At 42.3% G+C, this 23629-nt stretch overlaps 1 protein-coding gene across 6 annotated transcripts in view; it reads left to right on the top strand.

The window, feature by feature from the left end:
* SDK2 (sidekick cell adhesion molecule 2) overlaps positions 1-23629 on the top strand; it is a 455605-nt gene that overhangs the window by 330152 nt on the left and 101824 nt on the right. For all 6 annotated transcript variants that reach the window (XM_058169595.1, XM_058169596.1, XM_058169597.1 and 3 more), the window contains 2 exons: positions 5659-5765; positions 11428-11575. In XM_058169595.1, coding sequence (XP_058025578.1) covers positions 5659-5765; positions 11428-11575 — 255 coding nt within the window. The remainder of the gene's footprint in view (positions 1-5658; positions 5766-11427; positions 11576-23629) is intronic.

The following is a 23629-nucleotide window of genomic DNA, read 5'->3' on the forward strand; positions in this document are numbered from 1 at the left end:
ATGGTGGTTGATTCATTCAGCCCTTTGTGGCTAGGCATTTCAACTTCTATTCCTGGGAAATGGATTGGGTACAGCAGCCCAGGAGTTCATGGCCACCATGGCAAACATGGGTTTGTGCCAGAACATAGCTGGCTCAATTCATACAATGATTTTTACCCTTCCACAGTTGGTTTATGATCTGAAATTAAAGGATGCTTTTTTTTCCACCCCTTTGTCATGATCTGGTCATTTTCTGGTCACTCGGAGGTGAATTGACACTTCCAATATCTGCAAGGAGGAAAGATCAGTTAGGATGATTCACTTCATGCAACTTAGGGATCTGGTTGATTTCCAGCAAGCAGTAGAGGAGTTAATAAAATGATCTGGCAAGCAATTCTACAGCATTTATTGTGAATTACTTACATGCTGCATTGGCTAGGATGTGGGATGTCAGAAATATAATGATGATCTTCAGTTTTCTATCCCTATACTGGCTTAACAGGAAATCCAAGTGTCTGGAGGCTGGCAGGGGCTGGATCATTTGAAATATGATAAAGTTGAATCCTGTAAGATGGAGTGGTTGTTTGTTCAGAAATTGTCTGGTTCCTTGGAAATTGCATATTTCCTCCAGATGGGATTGCAGTGTTCCAGAATGCACTGTTCTAGAAGGACAAAGTCTTGGTATCAAAAAGAATGCTTGGAATCAGTTCCTGCAGCAGCAGCAACAACCTATGATTGTGAGAACTTTTGCCCAGCTTCAACTGGGGCATTATTCTTGGAACTTGATCTGCAGCCTATCGTCATTCACTCTTTCATCATGTTATGCCAGGACTACTCCTGTGCCTTCTACTTGGAGCTGGCTCTAAAAAAAATATTGAGAAATTTCAAGTGGTTTATAATGCGGAGGGCTGTGGCCACCCCAGCAAAAACCCACTGAGTAGGGAGCGATAGTTCTTCAATGGCTGAATAGTGGTTCAATATAAGTTCCTCATACAATTAAAAAAGCTGATTATAACCTACAAAACCCTTTGTGGCTTGGATCCTAGTTACCTTGGAGACTGTCTGCTTCAAATAGAATCTGGCTACCCTACAAATTTGAGTCAGCAAAGTATGCTGTCTGTTCTCCACCTCTGTAGAGCTAAAGGGAGGAAGGGGAGTGGGGGTCAGAAAATATGCCAGTTCTGTTCTGCACCAGCCCCCAAGGTAAAGATAATCCTTTTCATCAATCAAGTAAATAAATAAAATTGAAGAGTCTTTTTTTCATTGGACTTTTGCATTTTAAATTATTAGGGTACGGTACATCCATTCCATTTTTCTTGTTGTATTATCTTACTGCAATTTTTAAAACTGTTTTTATGTGTAGAAAGCAGCCTAGAGTTATGTGATAGGGGTGGCATAGAAATGATCTAAGATATAGAAATAAAATTGTAGCGCAGGATTAGAAGCACATTTGTGAATTATGACAAACATGTATCAGCAGAACCTGTCATTTTTTTTAAAAAAAAATGATATTTAGTGATTTACTGCTATTTACTGATTTGGAGATAAAAATAAATTATGGATATTTTTAGAAACCAAGAAGTTACTATTTACTTTCATGAAGGAAGAACAATAAATAGTACAGTCTGAGGACAAAAACTTTTTTAAAATGTAGCTATTAGTTCCAATACATAAAAGAAAAGAAAAAAGAACAGAGCATGTTTTTTTTGGGGGGGAGACAGTTTCGTATGGTGCTTTGAAGATACCAGGATAGAAACCAGGAGGCTGGGAGTTCTAATCCTCCTCAGGCATGTAGCCAGCTTGATGGGCCAGCTGCTAATTCTAAGCCCTAGAAAAAAGGTAATGGCGAACCACTTTCTAAAACCTTACAAAGGAAACTGTGAGCACAAAAAACAAAACAAAACAAGCACCACCTTGGAATGAAAGGCATAACATAAATGTAAAGGAATTTGTAAGTTAAATTTGGTTAAACACATATTTTGGAATGAAATAACAGAGAAATTATTTAAATTCGGATTCAAAATTCTACAGCCAGGTATAGCGTAATATTAGAATGTTAAAGTAAAGGATTCCATGTCAGGATAGAAAGATCTTAGCTATAAACCAGAGGTTTCCAAACTTGGCAACTTTAAGACTTGTGGACCAACTCCCAGAACTCTATGCTGGCTCCCCAAAGCTATGCTGGTTAAGGTATTCTGGGAATTGAAGTCCACAGGTCTTAAAAGTTGCAAGTTTGAGACTCCTGCTATAGACTACCTGCCCACCCACTCACTGGTAGTGGGTTTCAATTTTGGCCGCTACTGGTTCTCTGGTGGGCGCGCATGCCTTCACACACATGTGTGACACTTCTGCGCATGCGTAGAAACTTCTGCACATGCCCAGAGACATCCAGGCGGGTGGGTGGGTGGGCAGAGCCTCCCACCGCCGCCACTGCTAGTTCGCCCAATCCGGGGCGAACCGGTAGCAACCCACCACTGCCACTCATCCCTTGATGAGAAATAAATTTCCTTACTTAGAGCAGATTTCGGATTGCACTCAATCATGGGAACCAACATACTGCCCACGATGCTTTACTCTTTGTGTTATTTATTCCCTATATTAATTTCTCCTTTATATCACTTCAGGAAAAGATATTCCATTCTCTTGCTAATGAAAAAGGAAATGTAGGATCCTTGCATTCTGTTTGTGTCTGTAACTGAACTTGATACTAATGAGATGATGAACTTGTATAGATGATCCATGGCAACCCAGTCTTTGACAAAGAATAGTTGTGATTATATCCCAACAGAAAGAATAACAATGGTGTGAGCAAAGAGCATATGTGCCCATTACTTTAAACAGCATTATCTTGGTCTAACAGGCTATTTCTGACATTTCAAATAACGGCGCTTCTGGAGAGAGGTAACAGCTGTTAGTGCCTCTTGCATATTCTTGTCCATAGCAACCCAAACCACTAGCTGTCACCTTGGTACCTTGAAGCAAGATTCCTACTATTTTCTGAACTTCAAAGCTTCCAAATGTGCAGTCGCCACGTGGGCAGCCTCCATGCTAATATCAGCAAGACAGACAGCCTGCCTGGCTCTGTTGGATTTGCCCTCCTTATTCACAGTTTGAGCTGGTGTTGTTTTTTTTAAAACTGCTTTCTGAAAGCAAACGACAGCACTGCGTATATGGAGAAGAAGGAGCATCTCTAGACTTTGAGGCAATCATTAGATAATCACCTCTCATTATTAAACTTTAATTTAAATTGTGTATTGAAAAGAACAAACAAACTTGTATCAAAGGAGCCTCTGGCATTTTTCAGCACTTGATTAAATTTGAGGGTGTGGGGGTTGAAAGCCGTGTAGATTCTTTGACTTATTTCCTCTGAGTTTCCATCATCTGGTTTCTCTCATTGCTGCAAGGAAATAATATGAGTTATTGCTCAAGACTAGATCTTTCTTTTCAGATGGATTAAACTAGAAATATAGTTTCAAGACTCTTTACCAGGTGCCCCCCCCCAGTGTGCCCCAAATTTATTCCTCATTGTTTCTCTTCCTTGTTAATCAGCAGGTTCATACATTTCCATCCTTAATTCTTCACATTTTCCAACTCTGGATTCTCATGAGTAATATGTATGTATAGGTATCTTGTCCATCCTATTGACAATCCTTAGAAAACTGTCCCTACATATCTCATTGTGATACATAGCAGAATTTGCTAAATGTAAAGTTCAGGGGCTGGAAATAGAGGTTCAGAAGTATTTCTACTAGAAAATGATTTGTGTGACATTAGTATTTGAACAATGTACATATTCCTTTCCTACCATTGATATTCCAAAAAAGCAGGAAAGTTGTTTTTTGTTTTACATTTCCCTCTTGTCTTACTTTGGTGAGAAATGTTTGAAAAGAGAGCGGTACCATCATCATGACAATTTCACAGAATGCAAAAAATGATCAAACAGGCAATTGGCCTGGGAGGGTATATGAATTTGAAAATTCAAAGGTAGAGGTGGATGAAAATTGCCCAAAATAATTAATTGTCCATTGGTATAAAGTTACTTCAGAGCGATGCAACAAAGCAGTATGACAATACTAGTCAGTTTAATATAATTCTACTTGAAGGATCATTTTCTCACCTAAAGTTTGGCTGCTTCAGAATGATTCTTTTACCCACTCTTAATTAATACTAGAATAATTTTATACAGATATAGGGATATTATATTAGATGGACCTGTAACAATGTGCATTGATTATTCATTCCTCCCTCCCTTCCTTTATCCTTCCCCTTCAATGTAAATATTATGGGGTAATCCAATCTGAAGGAAAACGATCAGCTTCTTTGTCAGGAATCAGAATCTTCTCATCCCAGAAAATATATTTGTCCAAGGCATATATTAGATGCCTTGCAACATAACTGCAGTTTGTATAACACAGCTTATAATATAAAACATACAATTTAGTATCCATATAAATTATTCATAAAATTAAACATCTGTTTCCAACAAAAGTAAGTGTGAACCTTTTAAAGCAATCTAATTTGAAAAGATAAATAGAAAGGTATATAAAACACAAAGTAGTTTTAAAAAGCCAAATAAAAGTAGGAAAAAACCAGATTACAAAACCTTGTTAACGATAGCCACCTGTCTTCCCCTTGTGAAGGGCCACCAGGAAAGGTCCTTTGCTGTTCCCTGTCAGCTTTACAAGCCTTAGTAGCAAATCAAAAGGTATCACATCAGCAGGTTCATGAGGTTGAGGCTCAAAGCATCCAAGCACACACAGGCTCCTTCATTGAATTGGATCTGGAAATGTTCTGGCAATCAGGGAGTCTAGTGGTAAACTGATTCATCCCTTTAGCTCCATCCAAGATCCAAGAGGCCATGTTTTACCTTAATTAAAATGTCTGAAACATTTTCAGAGATAGCCTCTTAGCGTGTGATAAATACTGTATACGTTGTTGAAATTAGTTCTTTTCTCCCCAGATAGGGATAGAGAAGATGGACCAACCAAGTTGGTAAAGATAGCTGTTGATTTATGCTTACCCAAGCAACACCGAATTAAGAAACCCATCTAAAATACAGAGTTGATGATGTGATCTTATCAAAGATCATTTGAATCCTGTATCCAAACTTTTCCCACCCATACCTTTGCCTGGATAAATTTTTTGCTTCTTCTCCCACCTCCCCATCCATCCATCCACCCATCCCCAGACTGCCTTCAAACAGCTACTCAAGAGTTTCATACCTGGAATCAGGAAGTAGAAGGTCTTCTACACATGTTGATCCTACTGCAGCTCAGAACTCTCCTTTAATTAGGAAGGAAGCTTGCCGTATCCCAAATAAAAATGCAGATTATCCAAAAAAAAAAAAAAAGCAAGTTTGCAACAGATTTTACACACTGTGTTCTTTGACCCCCTTGTAATTTTTTTTTTTGTTCCAACAGCAGAATTTTAAATGATTTTTTTTTATAATTAAAGTGTAATAAGTGAAAATGGCAAGCGAATAATAAAAGCTTATGAGAAAGTAGGCCATGCTGTCAGAACAGAGACAAAAGAGAGTTGCTGTAGCTTATCGAGATGTGTAAGATTATGGCTTGGCTATGTATCTCTTGACATATGTAGTAGTGTAATGTTCAATTTCATCATCTCCCTTTTTCCCTCCCTCTCTCTCATTCTCTCCCTTGTTCTTCTGTTTTTATTAAGGTACATGATCACATCCCTAGACCGAACCCACGCCGGCTTCTACCGTTGCATTGTGCGCAATCGCATGGGAGCCCTGCTGCAAAGACAGACCGAAGTACAAGTGGCATGTAAGTGCTGACGAGCCCCATCCTCCCAATGGTTTAGGAATGTGCAAGGCATCCTTCTATAACAAAGACAGCTACAAGTCAAAAAGGACGGCCAAGATTGTCATGTTGCCTGAATTAATGTTTGGACCACTTGTTAAAAATGGGATAATGAGATTAGAATTTTAAAAGGCTTAAAAGGTGCAGTGCACGTTATGAAGGACCTCTCCAGAGTGGAAGAAGTACTTCAAGCAAAAAGTAGAAAATTAACTAAGGGGCAAAGCTGTATGGAAGAGCATGTCACAGAATACCAAAGGAAATTATAGCAGATTAGTCAAACATGGGCTTTGATTCTGTGAATCTGAAAACACTTTCACAAAAGAATCATTCCTAAGACAATGGAGGATAAAGGGATTGCTTCAGTTGCAATTTTGTGTCCTCTACTTGTGGGGGGGGGGTTGCCTTCTATTATTACATTCGTGTATGTTGTTATTTTATTTTATGAACTTTTGGACAGTTTAGAAATGCATTCACTTGCCCCAAGTTGCTTTGCCAACTTAATCGTGAGGTTGCTTTGGATTTCCTTCTGACTGCAAGCAGCCCCTATATTGTCTTCTCCATCAAAGTCAGGAATTTTTTCTAATTTCAATGATAAATTTTTAGGTAAGATGGCTTTGGTACCTTATTTTTTTAAAAAAAATAACCAAAATTTATCCTTGGTCACTAATAAAACAATCAGTCAGGATTAACAGTTGAGCAATGTTTGGATGATCCTTAATAAGCAAAGTTAAGTGAGAAATTGTTGGGGGCTAAAGAGCTTTTCAACTGAGCCATGCAAAATAGAATTCCGCACCAACAAACTGGAAGAGAAAAGCAGGGAAACTGAAATTAACAGAAAGGCTCTTTCTTAACAGTGTGAGTTATGAACTATATGAAAAGAACATCATCAAACCAGGGCTTCTTTCACCTTTTTCAGATCGAGATTAGAGGAACTTGCAAAGGACATCGCTCAGCCAACTGCAAAATTTTTAGATATCGGAATCATGAAAGGAATTTCTGTAGCTGTGCTCTATATATTAGAAGTCACCTTCCAGGCTTTATCACACTTTATTAATCCTCTGTCAACAATAAGCTGACCTTTGATAGCTGTGCCAAATCATAGAAACCTCAAATCACAAAAGCAATGTCTGCTTCTTCCATCCTGAGAGATTACATTTAAATGTCTTTTTTTTTTCAATTTGTTGCTTCTCTTTTTAAAGCTCTTTCAGATTGCACATCATTATTTGTAAACATTTTCAGTGGCAAGTGAGACCTGATTTTTTTTTCTATTTTCACGTAATAGTTTTGATTTTTGGTCCCTTAAGATATTCTTATAAGGAAGAAAGCTCTTGGGGGTTTGAGGGTCATCAGAAAACCTAGAAACTGGAAGCCTAAGTAAGCGTAAAAGGGCTGAAATAGCTGTGGGAGGCAGTCAGCAGGCTAAGGGGAAGGTTAGTATTATAACACCGTGTTTCTCAACCTGGGCAACTTGACGAGGTGGCTGGGGAATTCTAGGAGTTGAAATCCAGACATCATCAAGTTGAGAAATGCTGTTATAACACATTTCATTAAGGTTCATGGAAATCCAGTTTGAGAAGCTCTCTGTTCCTGAAACGTTAAATCCTTCAGATAGTTTTTAGCAAAAGCAAGCCATTCTCCTCCACAACACTTTCTGGAAGGCAGGGAAAGTAAACAGCATTTATAACAATTACACCACCATTGCCTGTCGCAGGGATAAGCTGCCGGTATAAATCAGATCTACTCTCTCCAACATGCAGGCAAGAAGCCTGAAACATTAATGACCAAGCTTCAGCCAGCAGCAGAATCTGGATCAAGCCGCTGGCACCTATGACAATTAGCTGGGGAATCTTACGCCTTGCCACTGCAGAGTATACTCTCTGGGAAGTAAGGGGGAGAGATTTTTTTCTGGGATAAGAAGTAATTTGGAGGACAAAGCTTCGGAAGGCAGCAATATTTATAAGTCTTAACACAGCCTTCCCCAATCTAGTACAGGTAAATCCTCCATTTACTACCACAATTGAGCCCAAAATTTCTGTTGCTAAGCAAGACATTGGTTAAGTGAGTTTTGCCCCATTTTACGACCTTTCTCACCACAGTTGTTAAGTGAATCCCTGCAGTCGTTGAGTTAGTAACACGGTTGTTAAGTGAACCTGGCTTCCCAGTTCACTTTGCTTTTTCGGAAGGTCCCACAAAGGGGATCTTTGGACACTGCAACCATCATAAATATGAAATAATTGCTGAGCACCTGAATTTGATCATATGATCATGGGGAATGCTACAACAGTCGTAAGTGTGAAAAGCAGTCATAAGTCACTTTTTTGAGTGCCATTTGTAACTTTCAATAGTTACTAAACGTAAGTCAAAGACTATCTATAACCTGAGTTTATGTTGTTAGCCATTCAAAATCCTGAGTCACAATTCCAGTAATATGAGTCACTTCAAAGTTACCAGGAGGAGTCTGGTTCAGAAAAAAAAAGCAGAACTAATGTATGGGGAATTAACATTCATTGATACACTTCAAAATAAAGAAGATAAAGAACGAAGCCTGCCATCTTCTGACAATGTATTCCTCTATCATAGTTACAGTAGTTGCTGCTGCACTGCTTCCCTATTGTGGCATTTATTCTCCTTTGTGTTATTTGCAGCTATAAGAAGCTGATTGAAGAAAAGACTACTATCTCTCCGGTGCGGGTGGTTTTGTTGTTTAAGGGCTGTTTTGCCACAGCTTCAAGCTTCATAATGAAGTTGAATGTGTGTGAAGCCCTGAAGTTGATATCTCCAAAGATATCTCATTAACTTCCCTCCTGATGTTCCTTATTAGATGTAGTCCCAAATTGGGAATCATCCTAAGTGGACTTGGTGCTTCATCAGCGTTCTTCAAATGAAGATCTATGAGCCAATGATCTCTAGTGCAAAGGAAAATTAAAATAAAGAGAGCCAGTGGAAAGTGTTGGCTGGGGTTGAGGGGGTGGGAGGGACATCTTGTGGCTTTTAGTGTGGAAACGTTCTGCAAAGATTCAAGATTTAGTGTGCCAATTTTCAGGACTCTTTGCCTTTCTGTCACAGAGAAAGATATTTTCACCTCTCCCGCAATTGGGAAAAGGAAATAATTGCTGTCAAAGATTGGGAAAAAGCAGATCTATGGGCATCTCCTAACCTTACATTCATGAATCAGTTTCCATCAACCGAGGGAAAGTGTTCCAAGCGTTTAAAATAGCCTTAAGAAACTAGTGTTCCTCGGGCCTCAGCCAGGCACAGAGTCTTGCTTTCACTTCCACATTTCACCCATAGTCTGGGCTAAACCCAGCTCTTACAGAGCCTGCCTTAAAATCCCGCTCTCCCTTCCTGTTCCAATTTTGCCATTTCTCCCTCCCCAAAACAGCCCCCTTCTCCAAAGGTTGATGGCAAATCAGGCAGCTAATAGGAAATTAATCAGGCAGCTGTGGTGCTGCTAATGGCCAAGTCGTTAAAAAGAGATTCTTTACACGTTTTTAATTACAGCAATTAAATCAAGTCAATAAAATGTCTCCCCCACCCCCATCCCCACCCCCGTTTTGTCATTAGTACTATTATTATTAAAGGTGCTATAAATTTCCTACCCACAAACAGCTGCAGCCATGAGGAGGCCCTGACCTCCATCCTTCCAGCGACAAGGTTGCTGGTTACATTGTGTGAGGAGAAGAAAGGAACCCTGCTGTAGGTACCCATGTCTGAAAGCTACTTGGCCATTTGTAGGGGTGAGCGAGAGTGGGCATACAAGAGGCACGATTCACAACAAATGTCTACCAGCAGTAGAGGAGAATGCTCCAAATGTAGAAGAACAAAGCTTTGTTTGCTGGGTCTGTCTGTAAAAGAGAGTTTGTTAACCACAGGTCAACGCCAGCGTAAAGTGTGTGAAACATTCATTTGTGTGGCTTTTGCTCTAAAGAATCTGGAGAGGCACCTTAATAACGGCGTTTTAAAGAAGTTTGTTCCCCCACTGCAGCTTTTTGGCTGCTTCTTGCAATGCAATTTTTTTTTCCCTTCCAAGAAGCTATAGAAGGCATGTTTTATTGTGTCAGCAGTGAAGGGTGCTCATTCACATATATAAATTGCCACCTTTCAAAGAACACACATGCAGAGACTAAGAATGGTCCTGCCATATTACTCCCGTATATTTTGCAAGGAGAAAACTGTCATTTGTATGGATACCCTTTCATACCTTGTACATGACATGGACATTTTGGCACTTAGCAATCCATTGCCCCCATCAAAATACTACGCAAAGCCACTTGCCTTGTAAAGAAAAAGCTGAGCAATCTGTCAGGGTTCCAAGGGCAGGAATGACCTGGGTCTTTGGGTTTTGTTAGCTGTGAAAAATTGGAACTTCAGGTTTTCTAGCCACTTTTGTCCCTTTCCTAAAAGAATATACAAAGGGCACCTTCTGATGTATTCTTGCCTGGAATGGGGTGGGTAATTGGCAGCCCAGAAACTGCATGCAACCCTAAGAGAAATATCGTGGTGCCTCCCAATGCTTAGCTTCTCTCTTTCTTTTTTTTTTAACAATTCAAACATAGCTGAATTAAGCTTTTGAACAGAGTTTCACATCTATTTTATGAAAAAGAAACAAGCCAGTACTCCCCATTCCAAAGGCTAAAAATGTTGGGTATGATTACTCCAATAACATCAATGAATTTCTACAGTGGCCTTAGTGATTCTCTGAGAATAATCATGATAAAACTGAGGATCCAAAGAGAGACGAATGGTGAGATGTAACTTAATACAGTTGTGACCCATCAGGATGCCTGGGTGAGCTCTTCTCTTCCATGGTTTCAGGCAGAGAACCAAAAACAAATTATGAGTAAGCTGCTAGATAGTGATGGTCAGGTGCTTTCAGAATTGCTGAATGTAATTGGTACATGATTTAGGTCTTCTCCAATCTGAATTGTTGCCTGTTCTAACCTTATCTTGTAGCTCCACATTCTCACCCTGCCCTATCCTAGTCTCATAACTCGAAATGATTGACAGAATGCATACAAGTGGTTCTCGACTTACAGCAGTTCACTGAAGTGACCGTTTGAAGTGACAAAAGTGACTTTTGACCATTTTTCACACTTATGACCATTGCAGCATCCCCTTGGGCACGTGATTTACATTCAGATGCTTGACAACTGACTCCCATTTATCACGGGTGCAGTGTCCTGGGGTCACGTGATGCCCTTTTACGACCTTCTGACAAGCAACGTCAATAGGGAAGCCAGATTCACTTAACAACCGCGTTTACTAATTTAACAATTGCAATGATTCACTTAACAAACGTGGCAAGGAAAGTCGTAAAACAGGGCAAAACTCACTTAACCAATTTCTCACTCTACAACATAAATTTTGGGCTCAAAATTTTGGGCTCAAAATTGCGGTCCTATATTGAGGACTGTCTGTACATGAATGCTGGCATGCTCAAAATGTGAAAGGTAGAACAGGTAGAATCTAAAGTGCTCTTAAACTGGCAAATGCCATGTCTCATTGGAGGTACACAAGCGCGCGCACACTTTAGGGTAGTGGCTTACCTCACTATATCGTATCTTGGTGGTTCATATTTATTTACTGCTATTTTTCTCTCCACTCTCCCGACACGCATCTTGACCAGACATGGGAAGCTTTGAAGAGAAAGAGAAGCAGCAGAGTGTCTCCCATGGTGAAGCGGCCGTCATCCGTGCTCCTCGCATTGCCAGTTTCCCTCGTCCCCAGGTCACGTGGTTCCGCGATGGGCGCAAAATCCCTCCCAGCAGTCGCATGTGAGTAAAAGAACCAAAACAACAACAACAACCACATTCTATGAAAAATACTGAGGTAAAAGATATTTCATAGGATGGCTGGATGCCACTCGCTTTCCTTTGAAGTAGAATCTTACCAGGTGGCTAGCCAATATTGGTAATAGCCTAGACAACATGGAGGCCTTTGCACCTGAAAGACAGGAGAAGTGGCCCAGAAACAATGCTACCTTTGGTGATTTTCATTATACCTGCTCTCACTTCCTTTTCCACCTGGGAATCTTGCCTTTCATCCCTTGCTAATTACGCACCTGCTTTGGGAATTGTATCCATTCTGCCTCTGAGATACCAGCAAGCATTATTTGCACACAGGTTCCATTCAGGTGGCTTGGCTGAAAAAGCCATAGCGTTCTACTTTACTTAAATATACCACCATACATTATTGTTCCAGATGATGACAATTGATGATTCTCATATTCCTGCTACAATGAGTGGGACTTTGACTTGGAAGATGACTACAGGTAGTCCTCGACTTACAACAGTTCATTTAGTTGCTGTTCAAAGTTACAACGGCACTGAAAAAAAGTGACTTATCACTGTTTTTCACACTTGCAACCATTGAATTAGTCCTGTGTCCAATATCAAAATTCATACGCGTGGCAAATGACTCATATTTATGATGGTTGCAGTGTCCCGGGGGTCACTGGACAACCAAGGTCAATGGGGAAACCAGATTCACTGAAAAACCACTGTTATTAACTTAACAACTGCAGGGATTCACGTAACAACTGTGGCGGGAAAGGTCATAAAATGGAGGAAATCTCACTTAATAAATGTTTCACTTAGCAACACAAATTTTGGGCTCAATTGTGGTCATAAGTGGACCACAATATATTATATATATAATAATATATTATTAATGGAAGCAGTTTGTTTCACCATTAGTAGGTGAGACAACTCTACCCCCATTCTCTAAAGCCAATAAATAACAAATAACGAAGTAGTGAATGTGGGCAAAAGAGAACAAAAACTACAGGTAACTTACTCATATATCACATTTTAAACTCAGCGATTCCAGCTCTGTATCCTTGCTCTCTTGGCAAGCACAGAAGTGTGTCTTTCTCACCTCCTCCTCATTAGCTTGCTCTACCCAGCTGTTGTGTTTCTTCCAAGAACCCTGATGGTTAATGAACGGACTTAATACTCTCAGATCCAGAAACATCAACAGGGGGTCTAAAACTGATGCTGAAATCTTGTTAGATCAAACATGAGGTGAGGGTGTTTGAGCAGTCTGATTATAGTCAGAAATACTATTTGCCTGATAAATTAATAAAAGAAAAAAATATACGAGCTGGCAACATATGCAGCAATCAGATTATTGTAGGCCAAGATGAAATCCTCCAAGTCACGAGATACATTTATAAATGAGACCCAGAATATGGCCATTAAAAAAGGCAACCTCCATCCCCAATGGAAAGTCATGAGGCAGACACATTAGCTGCCCTGTTTATCTTATGGCATCCTTGTCATGTCTCGTTTTAATGGAGAAAATGCAAGGGAAAGCAGCCAAATGTGTTCTTGTTAAACTAACATTAAAGATGTTCAACAGATGTCTTAGACTCATCACATTAAAATCTGGAGATAGGCTTGATAAACTAATGGCTTTGTTTATCATGGAGAAAATGAATTTAAGCAAGAGAGGGGGAAGAGAGCTGTAAGGAGGGGCATCTGCTCGTTCTTACAAGCTGTAATGTTCGATTCAGGAAAAGAAAGGGAAAAATTGCCAAGACTCTCAACCTAGACAGGGACATTCATAGTAAGATGCAGCAATAACCTAGCAGCAAGAATATTTTTTTAAGAGGGGAAGTTTTCCAAGCAGCTACTTCTCTATATGCTTGCAGACATTACTCACATAAAGGATATGAAGGAAAGGGGTATGGAGGCCAGTAACACTAATCCTAATTTTCTAATAAGGAAATTTCCTAATAACATTTCCTAATAAGGAAAGAATGACATTGAGAAAATTGTACCTTAATTTACTGTATTCGTTCCACAGTATATGAATAATTATCCATCTTGCTGCAGATAGCAAATAGAGCTTTGTTCTTATGAGCAGCATCTCTCCATACTTGTTCCATGGAATACTTCACAGACTTCAATCAATCAATCAATCAGAATAGAGCTGGAAGGGATCTTGAAGGTCTTCTAGTCCAACCGCCTGCTCAAGCAGGAGACCCTATACCAGGGGTAAAATCCAGCAGGTGCTGACAGGTTTTGGAGAACCAGTAGCGGAAATTTTGAGTAGTTCAGTGAACTGGCAAATACCACCTCTGGCTCGGCCCAGAGTGGGGTGGGGATGGAGATTTTGCAATATCCTTCCTCCAGGAGTGAGGAAAGAATGGAGATTTTGCAGTACCCTTCCCCTGCTATGCCCACCAAGTCACGCCCACCAAGCCACGCCCACAGAACCAATAGTAAAAAAAATTGGGTTTCACCACTGCCCTATACCATTTCAGACAAGTGGCTCTGCAGTCTCTTCTTAAAAACCTCCAGTGATGAAGCACCCACAACTTCTGAAGGCAAACCGTTCCACTAGTTAATTGTTCTCTCTGTTAGGAAGTTTCTTGTCAATTCCTGCTTGCTTCTTTCCTTGATTAGTTTCCATCCATTGTTTCTTATCTTGCCTTCTGGTGCTTTGGAAAATAAGCTGAGCCCCCTCTCCTTTGTGGCAACCCCTCCAATACTGGAACTCCGCTATCATGTCACCTCTAGTCCTTCTTTTCTCTAGACTAGCCCTGCACCCATTCTTCATATGTTTATCCATTGGCCCCAAATGCAGTTCAGCAGTCAAAGTTAAACCACAATAAGTGGTGAGATTGCTCAGTTCTCTCACATTGGCTACCCTGTTTCCCCGAAAATAAGTCCTAGCATGATTTTTCAGGATGCTGGTAACATAAGCCCCTACCCCCAAAATAAGCCCCAGTTAAGATTGCCAGCCAGATGGATGCATTTAGTACCGTCATTTCCCCCCAAATAAGACCTAACTGGAAAATAAGCCCTAATGCATCTTTTGGAGCAAAAATTAATATAAGACTCGGTCTTATTTTTGGGTAAGCACAGTATTCATAGGAGTGTATAAGTATACATATTTGCAGTAGGGTCCTTTCTTCGAGGAGTTTCTTAGGATGCTCATTAGAGCAGCCAGTATGCAAGTGGACCTGTTGTGTCTTGTCCGCTCTCTCCGTAGCCGGGGTCTGCTTATCTGCTCCCGAACACGGAGGAATGTATGCCTCCCGGCCCCAGTCCTGGCTCCATGCCCAGACAAGCTGCAGAGGAGGGGGCACCTCCCGGTCCCAGCCCTGGCTCCATGCCCAAGCAGGCTGCAGAGGAGGGAGCATCCCCCGGCCCAAGCCCTGGCTCCATGCCCAGGCAAACGGAGCAGCTAGACCCCTCCCCCTCCTCCACAGCATGTGAGCCTGAGGAAAGTTTACTTCCAACAGCTGATTGGAGTGACCCTCGCATCAGAAGATTGGATAGGCGGAGGCAACAGAAGGAAGGGAGGGGCAGGCCTTAATGAGTGCTGAGTCATGGAGCCACACCCCATGGCCTATATAAAGGATCTGCTTTCTGGCAGTCTCTGAGTCAGGCAAAGTCGAACTTATCTTGCTGAAGTCACTCTCGGTCTCCTGTCTGTTCTGAGGACTTTGCTAGGACTTTGGGCAGAGCTGCAGAGGCAAGCCTGATTCGGATTTCCCTGACCCAGCCGTCAGCAGAGGAGTGGGAAACGACAGGACCCAACTTCATTGTAGTGAAAGGACTGTCAAGTTGCCTGGCACAGAGCAACTGGTGTGAATGGAATGTAGAAAAGAACTATACAAAATTGCCTCCATAAGCTATGTTTGAACAAGTGAATGCCTCATTAAGGCATTCTCTAGGCAAAACATCAGTAAGATTGCTGTTGTAATTCTGGACTAATTTGTTTATAAGCTATGTCTCCCAAACACAATAAAAGCTGATTCATTTTTAAAAAGTTGCTGATGGAAACATGCTTGTTTCTTTGTGGCTGTGGAATTGTTCACCAAAATAGCAGCTCTGCAATTAACACTTTGACTCCTTCTTCACCTACCTTGATATCCTGTTTTATGTGATCTACCCAACTATCTTTCAGGATAGCTCCAATTACAGTTATATGCAAAACATGTTTCTTTGTAATCTCTACTAGTCAGGCAAGTACATCTTAGCTCTATCTCTGGGTCATGTGCGATGGTAGAATGATCCTGAAAAGGAAATAGTACTTTTATTTCTACTAGTAGTTTTTTCAAAACATCTAAGAAATGAAGAATATAGAATAACATACAATTAATGACATATTTCTCCAGAAGCATGAGAACTCCCAAGAAGCAATTCAGTGACACGATATTGGATGGTTCTGAATGTGTGAACACTTAGGCTGTGGTTATCACAGTCTTGGAAGAGTGTAATGTATTGTTTCCCACCCAAAATTACTTCCTAGCGAGAAGTAGAAGCAAGAAATATGTGATCAGATCTTCTCAGCAATGCCAATTGAGTGTCTCTGAATAAGCAGTTTGTATCTAGTGAATTTAGAACTTTGCATACATTACTTGGTTCATAGAGAGCTCTCTATTACCTGAGAGTAATATACGGTATATAGACAGATAAATGACCACACCCTGTATTCCACAGCTTATTTTTATGTACGCACAAAGATCAGCATATTTAGTTCCATATAGGTTCAAAACAATGTACAAGCAGAGTTCTTAATCAGCTGAATTCCTTTAATATTTCCCCACTGGGATTCATCTGACTCCCACCCTGACTGCATTTTTAAAAAATCCCTGAAAATATGGCTCTTCCCACAGGCCTTAGTTTAGAGAGAGTGATGGGCCCTGGATATTTTAAAATTTAGATTGGTTGTTTTCTTCCAAGCATTTTGAGGTTTTTAATTTGTATTTTATTATTGTTTTTATTGTATGCCACCCAGAGTCTGTTAGAGTTGGATAGCCTTATGAATGCAAATAAATAAATACATTTATGTAAAAATAAATTAGTGTTGTGATCCCCCGCCACTGCTTTTCCCACAATTAGCAACATCCAGATTTTGGATTTCATGATGAAAGTGAGATCCGAACAAGCACTTTCTTAAATCTATTTTGTAGACACTGTTGCATTAGCACACATAATTATTATTTTGCTTGCTGTTGTTAATCTTTAATGTAGTTTCGTTGCATTTGTCGTTTGCTTGATTTTTTTTTGCTATTATCGTAGTCCCATATTTGTAAGCTGTTTGAAAGACTCTACTTTGAAACAATAGATTAAACAATAGGTTCACATGATAGAGCCACTTCGTTACAACTGATTTAATTCTCTGGCATTCATTCATTATTTGCTTACTCGTGTCAGAAGCATCACAGTTAAAATAAGGTTTACTATAGGACATAAAAATTAAAATATAAAATACAAAGTGAAAAGGTGTACAAAATAAAGAGATCTTGCCCAGAAACTAGCAACATTAATTGTGTCCTGTTGCACTGCCATGTGTAGGTGTAAATATTCGTTCATTTATAATAATGGACCATCAAACTAGTTCATATTACTTACTAAAGTATTTAAATGTGGTATAGCATGTTCACTGCAAATTATTGTTTGCTCATAATTTCCATCCTCTTTTCTTATTGTCTTGTAACTTTGTGTTTAAATAATACACTAGCGTTCCAATGTTAATACTAATAAACAGTAGTAATAACAGGAAAAGCAGATAAGATTTCGCAATAGCTAAGAACAGGAACATTAAAAATGGAGATGGAAGGGCTAATTCTGAATGCACAAGACCAAGTCTTAAGAACAAATACATACAAAGCTAGAATTGGGAAGATGGCAACAGATAGCAAATGCCACCTCTGCAAAGAATCTGAAGAAACAGTGAATTATGTAGTTAGCTGCTGCAAGAAGATGACAAAGTAACAGCATGACCAAATAGGAACAATGATACATTGGAATATTTGCAAGAAAGGCCATTTGTCTGCAAGCAAGAACGGGTGTGACCATAAAGCAGACAAAGTAATAGAAAATGAAGAAGTTAAAGTGTTCTGGGATTTTAGAATTCAAACAGGCGAACAACTGCCAAATAACATCCCAGATTTAACAACTGTTGATTTAAAAAACACAAACATGTCCAGGCAGTACTTAGAGACAGCTGAATAGAAGAGAAAGAATTGAAGAAAATAACAGAATACAAAGGCCTGCATATAGAAGTAGAATATCTGTAGCAAAAGAAAGCAAAAATAGTGTCAGTAGTGATATGCATGTTGGGTGCAATCCCAAAATATCTGGAGTATCACCTGAACAGCATCGGCATTGACAAAATCACTCTTAGTCAATTACAAAAGACAGCTTTATTTAGAACAGCTTACTTCCTGTGATGATGTAACTCCATGAAAAAAAATAACACCTGCCTATCTCAGGTCCTTGGGAAAGGCTCAGTAGTGGATAAAAGTGCCAAATACAATCTAAACATCTGGCTGACTGTGCCACAAACCACAATAAAAATTATTTTTAAACTGGAATGCTACTGGGATTATTAATATTAATGAATATTGATATATTATTCATAACTTAATATACACACCAATGAATAGTATATTTTAGGTGGCTTACCACCAATTAAAAACAACAAAGTAGAGCATTAAAATATTAAAATAATGAATATCAACATTAAAATTGACTAAAAATCATCAAGGATGGTAAGGAAAGAAGCAAGATGTACATGGGGTGGGATCGTATCTCAGTCCATTCGCCATACCTTCATTGGGGCTCCAAGCCAACCGGCAGAACCTAGTTTTCAGGCTCTGTATAGGTGATGCTGATAGGCCAACTTCAGTATTACATGTTTTATCAGCCTTCATGCCTGTCAAATATTTGTGCATACATCAAAAATTTCAGAGTATCAAGCAGAAGTTATTTTGGAGCATCCTTTTTGCATAGTCCAGAGATAATAACATAATGATAAAGAATTTCCCCATGATGTTTGAGAAAGGAGGATTCCTTTTTCCAGAAGTCCTGTTGTGTCTCGTCCGATCTCACCACAGCCGGGGCCTTCTTATCTGCTTCCGACCACGTAGGAATGTCCTAGTATGCCTCCCAGCCCCAGCCCTGGTTCCATGCCCAGACAGGCTGAAGAGGAGGAAGTATCTCCAGCCCCCAGCTCTGGCTCCATGCCCAGGCAAACAGAGCAACTAGACCCCTCCCCCTCCTCCACAGCATGTGAGCCTGAGAGAGGTCAATTCCCAACAGCTGCAGACTGGAGTGACCCTCGCGTCAGAAGACTTGATAGACGGAGGCAACAGAAGGAAGGGAGGGGCAGGCCTGGATAAGTGCTGAGTCATAGAGCCACACCCCATGGCCTATATAAAGGACCTGCGCTCTGGCATTCTCTGAGTCAGGCAAAGTCTAAAAATACCTTGCTGAAGTCACTTTCTGATCTCCTGCCTGCCTTGAGGACTTTGCTAGGACTTTGGCAGAGCTGCAGAGGCACGCCTGATTCAGATTTCCCTGACCCAGCCGTCAGCGGAGGTGTTAGATTCGGGCAATAACGAGGCAGGAGACCAGGATAGTGACAACAGCTCTTTACTATATGGTGAACCCAGCAACCAGTGCTGGGAAAAACCTCTCCTTATATACAGTTTAACCGGGGGCTTCAACCAATCAGCAACGTGCTATTTTCCCGCCAAAACTTTTAAAGATACATTACACTCCTTCCCTCCCAGAAAACACTTTACCACTATTTACATAAAATCTACATCTTATTTTTTCGACGTAGTCACGCAAGTAGACTGGGCGTCTCCTGACTCTTTCAGACCTGCGCAATTCATTCCCTGGGAGTGAGTCGAGCTGGCCGGAGGGACTGTTTGTTCCTCTCAGCTCCTCCTCTAGGCCATCCGGCCCTGGATTATTTGCAGAGTCTTCCCTGCTGTCTTCAGGATGAACCAGTTGGCGTCGCTGGACCTCCCAGCACTCAGATAAGTCCTGCGTTAGCCCCGGGTTTGAGTCAGCTGTGGATTCCAACATTGAATAGTCAGGGCATGTTTCGTCTGATTCTATATTATCTGTTATGAGTTTTCTTATCTGGTCTATGTGGCACTTCCATACCCGGCCATCCCCCAACTCGACTAGATATGACTTTGGTCCTGTTATTTCTAGGATTGTTCCAGCTAACCAGGTCGGGCCCTCGCTGTAGTTGTGTGCCCACACTAGGTCGCCTGTTGCCATCTCTCTTGTTTTACCTTGTGCCCCTTTGTAACCGTCTGGTGTGTAGTTTGGGTTTAAACGGTCTAGGGGGCACCTAAGTTTCCGACCCATTAATAGTTCGGCCGGGCTGCAGCCAGTTGTGACACAGGGGGTTCTGTGTTGGACTGCTAGGAATGTATCGATTTTAGTTTGCCAATCGCCTGGCTTGATTCTGGACAATGCTTCCTTTGCGCTCCGAACAAAACGTTCTGCAAGGCCGTTCGTCGCAGGGTGGAAAGGCGCCGAGAGGACATGCCGGATGCCCTCCTCTGCCAAGTACCCCTCAAACTGGGTTGCCGTGAATTGCGGGCCGTTATCGGAGACTAAAGTGTCGGGCAACCCATGGGTTACAAATAGGTGCCGTAGGACTGAGATCATGGCCTCGGCTGTCATGGATCTCATGAGGATGATTTCCAGCCATTTGGAGTAGGCATCGACTACTACCAGAAAGGTTTGGCCGTGGAAGGGGCCGGCAAAATCGATATGGATCCTAGACCAGGGGCCCTGGGGTCTCTCCCATTCCCTAATCGGGGCCGTTGGGGGTAGCGGTCTGGACTCTTGGCAGGCCTGGCATTTCCCTACCCTCTCAGCAATTTCTGAGTCCATTAAGGGCCACCACACATAGCTTCTCGCTAGACCCTTCATCCTCACGATCCCTGGGTGACCTTCGTGAAGGAGATCCAGTACCTTTTTTCTTAGTTTCTCCGGGATCACCACTCGATCCCCCCATAGCAGGCACCCCCCTTGAGCCGAGAGTTCCCCTCGTTTTTTTACAAACTCTTTAAAACGCTCGCCCGGCGCAGCGGGCCAACCTCTTTGTACCCAACCAATTACAGTTCTTATTGTAATGTCCTTATACGAAGCCCGAGCCAGCTCTTTGGATGTGACTGGGCCAGAGTCCAAAGAGTCAATTAGCAGAACTGGTATCCCCGGAGTGGGGTCTTTGATAGTCTCTGGTAACGGGCATCTGCTCAGGGCGTCTGCATGCCCTAATTCCTTTCCTGGCCGGTGTAGTAGTTTGTAAGAATACGCTGCCAGGAAGATAGTCCATCGGGTCAGTCTTGGCGAAAGTGCCACTGGCGTTGGGCGGTCGCCTGCCAGCAGACCTAGCAACGGTCTATGGTCCGTGATGATTTCAAAATCACGACCAAATACATACTCATGGAATTTCTTTACCCCTGAGACTATAGCCAAGGCTTCCTTATCAAGCTGGCTATAATTCCTTTCCGTGGATGACATGGTTCGGGAGTAGTATGCAATAGGGGCTTCTGTGCCATTTGGTAACCGGTGGCTGAGCACAGCCCCCACCCCATAGGGAGATGCATCGCAGCTTAACACTAATGGCAGCATGCCATTGTATTGGATAAGGAGGCTATCACTCGATAGGAGATTCTTTACCCCTTCGAATGCCCTAGCTTCCGCCTTTCCCCAAGACCAGGCAGCCGTCTTTGCCAGTAATTTATGCAGCGGCTCGGCTACTGTTGCCTTATTCCTTAAGAATACTGCGTAGAAGTTGATCAGACCTAAGTCCAGAACGCAGCCGCGCGGGTGATAGAGGGAGCTGCACGCAGCTCCCATGTAACACCTCTCCTGCGCAGGCTGCACTGGCTACCTGTGGCCTCTCGGGTGCACTTTAAGGTGTTAGTCACGACCTTTAAGGCGCTCCATGGCTTAGGACCTGGGTACTTACGGGACCGCCTACTGCTACCACATGCCTCCCACCGACCCGTACGCTCTCACAGAGAGGGACTCCTCAGGGTGCCATCCGCCAAACAATGTCGGCTGGTGGCCCCCAGGGGACGGGCCTTCTCTGTGGGGGCCCCCACACTCTGGAACGAACTCCCCCCGGGCTTACGCCAGATATCTGACCTTCGGACATTCCGTCGCGAACTGAAAACATATCTTTTTATTCGCGCGGGGCTGGCTTGAATGAAATTTGAATGAAATTTTAAACTTAAATTTTTAGCAATTTTAATGGGGTTATTGGTTTTATGGTAAATTTCTTAAATTTTTCAGGCTCATTTAATAAGTTTTTAACTGATTTTAATTTTGTATATTGTATATTGTTTTTTGTTGGTTTTATTCTGCCTGTACACCGCCCTGAGTCCTTCGGGAGAAGGGCGGTATAAAAATCAAATAAATATAAATATATAAATATAAGAATGCCTGTAACTCCGTTTTGTTCTTTGGAACCGGGGCCTTCCTGATGGCCCTTACCTTGCTCTCAGTGGGGTGAATCCCTTCCCTATCTATCCGGTAGCCCAGGAATTCCACAGACTCAACCCCGATCTGGCATTTGTTTAGTTTAACCGTGAGACCGGCAGACCGGAAAATGCCCAAAACTTTTCACAGCCGTACCCCTAATTCCTCTAGGTTTTCAGCGGATACCAGTACATCGTTGAAGTATGGTACCACCCCTGGTAGGCCCTGCAAAAGCCGCTCCATTAGGTTCTGAAATAACCCTGGAGCCACACTAACCCCAAACTGTAATCGGGTACACTTGAAAGCCCCTCTGTGAGTCACGATTGTCTGTGCTTCAGCTGTGCTGCTATCTACGGGCAGCTGTTGATAGGCTTGGGCCAAGTCTAGCTTGGCAAAGACTTGCCCCTGCCCCATTGAGTGCAGTAGGTGCTGTACCACTGGGACGGGGTAAGCACTCTTTTGCAATGCTTTGTTAAGCGTTGCCTTGTAGTCAGCGCAAATCCGGACCGACCCGTCCGGTTTGATTGGGGTGACTATAGGGGTCTCCCACTTAGCATGGTCAACTGGCACTAGAATTCCCTGGTTTACTAACTTGTCCAGTTCCCGGTCAATCCTGGGCTTTAGGGCGAACGGGACCCTCCTAGCCTTTAGACGGATAGGGGCAACTTGGGGGTCTAAGTTAAAAGAGATAGGGGTCCCCGTGTACTTGCCCAGGCAGTCTCTGAAAACGTCCCCAAATTCTTTCACGAGTGCATCTTTGAGGTCGACTTCGTTTCTGAAGATTCCAGTCACTCCCATGCCCAAGGCTCGGAACCAGTCTAGTCCCAACAAGCTTGGCAGGGTCCCATCGATGATGGTGATGGGCAGAGTTTTCTTGTATTGTCCATACTCGACGTGGACGGACGTTACCCCTCGGACGGGGATGCGATTTCCCTGGTAGTCTTGCACCTTTAATTTCTGTGGTTGCAGTTTGCGCTTTGCGATGGCGGGTAGGGCTCTCACGAGAGTGTCCCAGGACATGATCGTGATCAATGAGCCGGTGTCCACCTCCAATCGGCACGGCACCCCCTCAATCTTTGCCTTTGTAAAGATTTTTTTCTCTACGCGAGTTGATGCGTGACCCACTCTCACGACAGTCTGATTCAACTTCGCGCCTTTTTTAAACTGACCACTCCCGGGCCGCTTCGCCGTTCCCGCGCTCTGATTGGCCGGTTTGAATTTTTGGCGGGAAGGTTGGGGAGCTCGACAGACCTGTGCTAGGTGCCCCTTCCTTTCGCATCGCCGACAGGTTGCATCTTTAAATCTGCATTGTTGTCGTTGGTGTTGCCCTCCGCAACTTGCGCAGTCGCCCCGGTCGTCTTTCTCCGGCCTCCCGGTGTGGAAGACTCCTTCCTCGTCCTCACCCTCCGATTCGGCCTGGACCTCTTCATTGTGGACCGGGGTTGATTTTGCACCAGCCGTTGGTGTGACCTGCTTTTGTAAGGTTTCCGCTGCTTGGGTGGACATCTCGTGAGCCCTGGCTTCGTCCAGGGCATTTGCCAGCGTTAGGTTGCTTTTAGCCAGCAGCCGCCT

This window comes from Ahaetulla prasina, chromosome 2 (assembly GCF_028640845.1).
Source record: "Ahaetulla prasina isolate Xishuangbanna chromosome 2, ASM2864084v1, whole genome shotgun sequence".
In the NCBI taxonomy this organism is placed as follows: domain Eukaryota; kingdom Metazoa; phylum Chordata; class Lepidosauria; order Squamata; family Colubridae; genus Ahaetulla; species Ahaetulla prasina.